A 7387-nucleotide genomic window follows, 5' to 3' on the forward strand; every position below is an offset into this window, starting at 1 on the left:
GCAGAGAGGGGAGGTTCAGGGGCTGCTGCTGTTGTGTGCCCCAGCCCTGATCCCTCTGTGTGGTTCAGTGCAATGACAGTGGCTTGGGATGAGCCATGGGCCCGTTGGCTGTCCCTGGTGGGAGACACTTCCCTGGCATCCAGGCGTGTCTGCGTGTGGTAAAAGGAGGCTCAGAACACTGCACTGTGTGACAGGAGCAGAGGTGATGCTTGAGGTGTGATCCAGCTCTGCTCCTGTGGCCAAGGCTCTGATCCTCCGTGTGCCTCTGGTAGCCCCTGGCCTAATCCATCCAGCTGGCTCTACACAGAGCTGGAGCAAGGACAGAGCATTTCCTGTGCCCAGCCCCAGCTGCTGCAGGGAACAGCTCGGTCGGGGGTAGGGTGGAGGGAGGTTTGAAGCCTCATGGAGTTTATTCTCTCTGGGTGAGCTGCACTTACCCTTCTGATCCATGGAGGCTCTGGAAGGGAAGTGTGACTTGTCCATGAAGGTGGATGGAGGGCTGAGACCAAGGTGAGCTCTCTGTGGAGCTCCAGCACATCAGGGAACTTCCAGAGACACCTTTTGGGATCCTGTTCCTTTCACACCTTGAACACCCCCAGCAGGCATTGCTGTGAAGCCTGAAGTGCAGAGTGGCAGAAGTTCTGTGTGCTGTGCATGACAGCAGCCTGTTGCTGCCTTATTCCAAAGGCATCTGCAGAATGGACTGGCTGTTCCCAAACCAGCTCTTCCTGTTCTTTAAATCCTTCAGTCCCTCAACCAAACAAGCTGGCTACAGTTAGCTATGAGCATGCAAAGATCTGTTCCTCTATCCTCTCTCTTTGGGTTATTCTGCTTGGGTAGACCGAAGTATGTAAGTAAATATTGAAGTTCTCCATGTCTTGGAGAAGCACAAGACTGGAAGGGGCCTCCCAGGTCACCATCCAGCTCTGGCTTTATAGGAAACTACATCCTGCAACTGCTCAGAGTTGGCAGGGAGAGGCAAATCCCAGGCAGCACCAAATGGAGCTGCATCTGCCTGGCACAAGTTTAAATAGTTCTGAATACTGGAGTCTCAGTTCATGGGAGCAAGAATCACTTGGTGTTTTGAAGGCATTGCACTGGTATTTCCTGTTACATTCCCCCTTCTCCTTTAAATAATCCCCTTCATACAGAGGATGCAAGAAAATAGATCAGTTGAGTTGCAGCTTAAAATAGACAAATCTGATTAAAAGACAGTCAGAGCATTTCTTTGTTGTAGCCTGGCTCTACACTGGTAGAGAGCTGTGCTGGCCCCAGCAGCACCTCCAGCTTGTCCTGCTGAGAATACTGGGTCTCCTCTGGGGTCACCAGTGATGTGGCCTCTGCTCTGAGACTGTCAGCCGGGCTGGATCAGCCCTCTGGGCTCAATTCCAGACATGTCAGTCCTGGGCCAGAATGGTCAGGGCATTCCCAAAGCAGTGAAAGGAACCCGTGCACCAGGGCAGCTCTCTGAGCTGCACGCTCCTGGAGGAGGGGAAAGGGTTCTCTTTCCAGTGAGCTGGAGCTGAGTGGGTGTTGCTCTTCTGTGACCAGCCACAGCACATCCCAAGAGGACTCCAGCACTGTTAAGGAATTAAGGAATTAAGGTGTTGAGGAATACTGCATGCTGGAGAGAACACGTGGGCTTGCTTGTCACCCCTTTCCATCAGCAGGAGGGGAGAGCTGGCACCAGAACACTTGGCTGCTCCAGCACTTCTGGAGAATTCCTTACCAGGATCCACCTGGGTATTCTGGTACTGCCAGAAACTGCCCCAGTGTAAATGCACTGTTTGGTGGTGGGGGAGAGATGGGTCTCCAGTGTGAGTCTGTCTCTGGATTCCCAAAGCCTGCTGTGGAGCTGCCTGCTATTCACCAGTGTTTAATTCCTCCTAGCTCAGAATCAGTAACTAGCCCCAAAGGAGACTCTTGGGTAGAAGTTGGATTGGGATGTTCATCTCCATTGCAGATTTAATTAGCAGCAGCAGTTTGGTAAATACTGCCTGGCCTCAGCCTTTGTTCTGGGGTGATAAAAAGGAATCTACTGCTCTTCCAGAGAGAAGCCTAGGGAGGCTGTGACATTCCTATGCGTGCAGGTGCAGAAAGAGGGGACTAAAGGGACAGGAGCTGGCATGGGACTGGCTTTCCACATACCTCAGGATTAACAAAGGAGCTTCCCTGCTTGATGCATCAGTTTTGAGCTGCCATTCCATCACCTGCAGTGACCCAGTGTAGGATTAAGAAGGAATTAAGCTGAAATGCAGCCAGAGGTCTCTGGGATCCCAACCCAGGGTCTCTTGTGCCTGCTGCTCAGTGTCACAGCTGCACGTGGATCCTGCAGCACCTGTGTCTTGCTGCCAAAGAGGGGGTGTGAAGGTAGAGGGCTGCAGAGACAGAACAGGGCTCCTGCCCTGTGCTGCCTGAGCCCCCATCCTGTTTGCAGGCGGAGCACGAGCTGAGGCTCACCCAGACCGAGTTCGACCGCCAGGCAGAGGTGACCCGGCTGCTGCTGGAGGGGATCAGCAGCACACACGTGAGTCCTCCTGGGCACCTGGGGGTGAAAGGGACTAAGACTTTTGGCTCCTGCCAAGAGGATTATAGAGTCCTGCATGTGGAATAGAGGTAGAAGAGGTGGTAAATTTGGGGTACCTCAAGGGGGTAGTAGCTGCAGCAAGAGTTTCTGTGCCTTGTAACCAAACTCAGTCAAGCTGATGGTCCTTTTCCCTCCAGGTGAATCATCTTCGCTGTCTCCACGAGTTTGTGGAGTCTCAGACCAACTACTATGCTCAGTGCTACCAGTTCATGCTGGACCTGCAGAAGCAACTGGGCAGGTAAGACAAGAGACTGCTTTTACTTCTCTGAGGGTTATTGGTCTCCTTACCCCCAGCTCAGGGCTCCTTCCCCCTCCCACATCAATGTTGGGCAGAAGTTATAAAGTGCCCTCACAACTCTGACAGAGCTTCTGAGTTTACAGAGTGGTGACCAGTCCTGGTGGTGGTGATGCATTTGGAGCAGGCTTTGCCATTGGCTTTTTACATTCCTCTCAAAGCACGATGGCCACAGGAGTTTGAACATTCTTCCTCTAAATTAGTTAGATCACACGAGACTCAAATTCCTGTTGCCAAGCAATGAGCCTGAGCATGCTCTGCTGCAGCAGTAACAAATCCCAGATTCCATATTCCGTGCTGCTGGCTGCACATCCCGTGGGGTGGGGTGGGCTGGGATGTTCTGTCTGGTAGTGTCACACCAGCACAGGCCTGACCCAGGAGGGGCTGTTGCCTCTATGTGATCACTCACACTCCTGTTCCGTTCTTTTTCCATGCCTGCAGCTCCAAAGGAGAAATGTAAGTATGATATTGGCCAGGATGATCTCTGAGGGCTCTCCTCCCCCCAGTGACTCTGGGATCTCTGTGTGATCACTGCCAGGGCCAGAGCTGTACCCCCTTAGATAACTGAGCCTGAGCTCCATTACTGTCTCTCTCTAGAGAGCCTGTAAGGGCTGGGAGCCTCCAGCTGTGGCATCCAGTTCAACAGCAGCAATGCCCATCCCTTTGCTGAAGAATTAGCAGGCAGAACAGGTAACACAGACCATGTGAGAGCAGGGCAAGGACACAGCACAATGGACCCAGTCACACAGAGCCGAGAGCAGTACCTGTCCAGCCCCCTCTGCAGTGTCACATGTCAGTCTGGTACTCTGCAAGTTGTTGAAACAGGCACTGGAGTCAAAACAGGCAGACAAGTGTCACTTGCTGCACAGTCTCACCTGAGAACTGAGGGTATTTCCCCACATGAAGGGCAGTGTGGGTATGTTACAGCTGGGTATGTAGGCTGCAATTCTCGAGCATCATCTCTGCAGTGCAACTGCTGAAAGGAAGAGCTCGTGGTTCCTCAGGCTGGAGCCTCACTGAACTGTGCTTTTCTCTCCTGTGCAAGATTTTCAGGCACATTCGTAGGCAACGCGGAATCTGCATCTCCCGCAGCCGCTACCTCTCCTCCAGCTGTTGCTGCTGCCACGCTCCCTGCTGTGCCTACAATTCCAGTGGTGCCCACAATTGTTGGGGTGCCCAACACCGTAGCAGAGGGTGTGCTAAACCCCAACGAAGTCAAGCCTCCTGCCAGTGGGACACGCAGGGCCAGAGTCCTCTACGACTACGAAGCGGCTGACAGCACCGAGCTGGCACTTCTTGCAGATGAGGTTGGTGGCTTTCCTGAGTGTTGGATTTGGCTATAACTGCCCAGCAGCCTGTGGTGTGCCCAACAAGGACTTTGGTTCCTTTTGCTGCCCCTAAAACCTGCTTTATGAAATAATAGAGTCTTTACCTGGATACCAGTATCTGCTGAGTTGCAGTGAGCTTGTGCTCACTGCCATTTACTATTTAACATCACCCAAATAACTCCTCAGTTCCTGTTGGAGCCCAAAATAAAATACTCCAATACTCAGTATCTTCACTGTTACCCTCAAATACAGCTGCCTTATCCAGAGCCATAGGATAAGCTGTTGGCTGGAGGCCTGCTCTAATCATGCTGAGAAAAAAAGAAAAATCAGCACGTTGGAAACTCTTCTGTTCTCTAGACTGAACTTCTATATTCAGAAGGGATGACAAAGCAACATGTAGAAGTACCTTGAGTCACTTTGGAGAATGAAAAAGCAACAGGGACATCACTGGGCAGTTTTCCATAGATCTGGTGTTAAAGCTGCAGATAGCTCCAGGGAAAGGGCACTGATGCCTGCTAAATGAACTTCAGGAATTACTGTTCTTTCAGTCCCCATCTGACTTAATTTCTTGGCTCTGTCTGCAGAGTAAGGTCCTGTCTAATGTGCTGTCTTCTCTCCCCAGATGATCACTGTGTACAGCCTGCCAGGCATGGATCCAGACTGGCTCATAGGGGAAAGAGGGAACCAGAAAGGGAAAGTTCCTGTCACTTATTTGGAACTGTTAAGTTAAATGTTAAGGAAGAAGAATGTACAAGCAGAATGCATCCCTCATCTGGCACTTCTAATGCGGATTTCCTCATCCGAGACCATTGCTCTCTTCAGGGTCAACACTCCATTGCTAATATGGGAATTATGGGAAAGAAGTGGGAAAACTGTTATGGTGAGGTTTTGGGAAAGGGCTGATGGCACCCAAGACTGAATTTGTTACCTACCAGTGCAGCCTGCTTTGAGGTTAGTCCTGATGGCACAAGATTCCTTGATTACTTTTTCCCTTCCCGGCCCCAGTCTTGTTCCTCACAGTGGCTTTCCCAGGGCGAGCGAGCTGTGTCCCTCAGCAGCTGCTCACCAGTTACACTTCCCTCATGTCTGGTGTGGGTTAGTGCCTGTCTGCCCCTCCCCTCCTCTCTTCTCCAGCAGCAGAATTGCCCAAGTCCAACCATCGAGCACTCCAGTAGGGAAGTGTCCTGCACACCCTCTCTGACATGTCCCAGCACATAAAGCAAGAAGGCTGCAGCTGAGATTTAGGAGCCTGTTAAACCCACCCACCCTGCTCACCCGTGGGAGACCAGCAGAGCCACACTCACCATCCTGGGGCCTGGAGGCTCCCACCTACCCCCGTCCCCTGAAGCTGGAAGATTTCTTTGTGGAAACCACCCTGCTACCGTAGGGCCTAACCCCAAACCTCGTGCAAGGGACCATGCATCTCGCTTGCATTTCCTCTGGGAAATTGCTCTTGGACTGCAAAGTTTACAAGCCTTTTTACAAGCTTTGCTCCCTGTGTTATTGTCCAGGCTTTTCTTTCAGTGTGTCTGTCCAGGCATGTTTTAGCCTGACTTTATTTCCACCCTGAATCACTGATTTAATGAATGTTTCCCCTCCCATGTCAGCAGTGAACAGACTTGGTGCATCCTAGTGCAGAAAGGGACAGTCCCACCTGCTGTGACCCCCAACACAGAGCTGTTCTTGGCCATACACACACCATGACCCAGGCTGTCCTGGAGGGATGGGTTGGTTTAGCTCAGGTGTGTGTGTGCCCGCTCACTCTGGAATGAACTCCTAGCTAGAGCTCACTTAAAGGACTTCCACTTGATGTATCATGAGTTTTCCACTCAAGCTGGATGGAAGAGAAACTCACCTGCACCAAGCTCTCTGTTCACAACCTTCCCCTGGGTATGTCAGAACTAACTTTGCTTGTTTATTGATCTTTTGCACTTTCCCCAAAGGTATCGTGACCATTCTAATGTAACGGGCACTGAGCACCTGTGTTTGTGGGGCTCATGGGTTTCAGCACTTATTTGCCAATAAACAAACTGCCTGACCTCCTGCCTCAGCATCTTCTGTGGGCTCAGGGCTGTCCTTGCTCCCCAGCCACAGGGCTGTGGAGACAAGCAGGGAGACAAAGGGAGCAGCTCAGGTGAAAGCAGTGCCCTCCTGCTACTCTAGGCTTGGAAGCTGGGGTTAAAAGCAAAACAAAGCTGCTCATCCTTCCTGTCCCACCTGACACTCCCAACACACTGTGAGAGCCTTGTGGTTCCTTTCCCAGCTGATGCATCTCAGTTGTACTACAGCTTCAGGGGCTCTGAGAAACAACAGCTCTTCCTGCACCTGAAGCAAAAATAGAGCAGCAGCATGACTTCAGCTGCTGAGAGACCCAAGTGCTATTCTAGATCTAACAGACTTTTTTAGTTGTTATGGAAACTAGATCTGCTGCTAATCTAAAATCATAAAGTCGTGTCCCTAACACCCAGCTTGGAAGGAACTCCTGGGAAAAGCAGCTGTTGAAATGCTCTGTAGTGCAGCAATAATGTTTAGCTGTTCTAGTTAAGGAGAACAGGGAAATCAAATGATGTTCCCATTCTAGTTGGTTTTAAAATTGCCAGGATTACCACTCCCATAGTCCTGATCTATTAAAGATCCACTCCTGCCTATTTCCCTTCCAGCATGTATATTTTCCCTCAGGCCAGTGACATTCCTGTTCCCCTGCTATTCTTCTCCTTGGTACATTAAAGAGGAAAAACTGTTTTAGGAAAAACAGCAGCAGCTTAATGAAGCAGAAAATGGCCTCAGAGCAGCCAGAAGGAATTCTCTTCCTGGCACCAGCACTCTGTTCCCTCTGCAGTAGAAAAGAAAGCACGTGGAAAATCCGTTGCTACTCCTGACTCTGTACAGAAGGTGACACTTGTGCTGCTCCTTTGCAGATGTCAGGGGAACCCCACTTGGCTGGATCCCCTCTGTGCCTGAGGGACAGGGACAGGTACGACTCAGGACTGAAGTGCTGCTGTGGCTCTAAAATACACATAACCAACAGCACCCACTGCTTTTGCTGTCTGGCACCAAGGGCTCCTGCCAAGCACCAACTCACTCTGGTGCTTGAATAAACATCTAGAAGAATCTGTTCTTGTTGAACACCAATACAGTGATGAGCACACTGTAACTTCCAAAGCCATAACAAAAAGG

The 7387-nt window shown here is 50.9% G+C and overlaps 1 protein-coding gene across 9 annotated transcripts in view; it reads left to right on the plus strand.

Moving 5' to 3' along the window:
* The window catches only part of SH3GLB2 (SH3 domain containing GRB2 like endophilin B2), a 16520-nt gene extending 10271 nt beyond the window's left edge, over positions 1-6249 (plus strand). For 5 of the 9 annotated variants that reach the window (XM_008642234.2, XM_017745531.1, XM_008642235.2 and 2 more), the window contains 5 exons: positions 2438-2527; positions 2725-2825; positions 3324-3338; positions 3928-4189; positions 4833-6249. In XM_008642234.2, coding sequence (XP_008640456.2) covers positions 2438-2527; positions 2725-2825; positions 3324-3338; positions 3928-4189; positions 4833-4940 — 576 coding nt within the window. In that variant the 3' untranslated portion in view covers positions 4941-6249. The remainder of the gene's footprint in view (positions 1-2437; positions 2528-2724; positions 2826-3323; positions 3339-3927; positions 4190-4832) is intronic. The other 4 variants (XM_017745530.1, XM_008642237.2, XM_017745533.1 and 1 more) reach the window with 1 other exon arrangement.
* Positions 6250-7387: the final 1138 nt, after the last annotated feature.

The sequence above is a fragment of the Corvus brachyrhynchos genome, unplaced genomic scaffold, assembly GCF_000691975.1.
Source record: "Corvus brachyrhynchos isolate BGI_N302 unplaced genomic scaffold, ASM69197v1 scaffold59, whole genome shotgun sequence".
Classification (NCBI taxonomy): Eukaryota; Metazoa; Chordata; class Aves; order Passeriformes; family Corvidae; genus Corvus; species Corvus brachyrhynchos.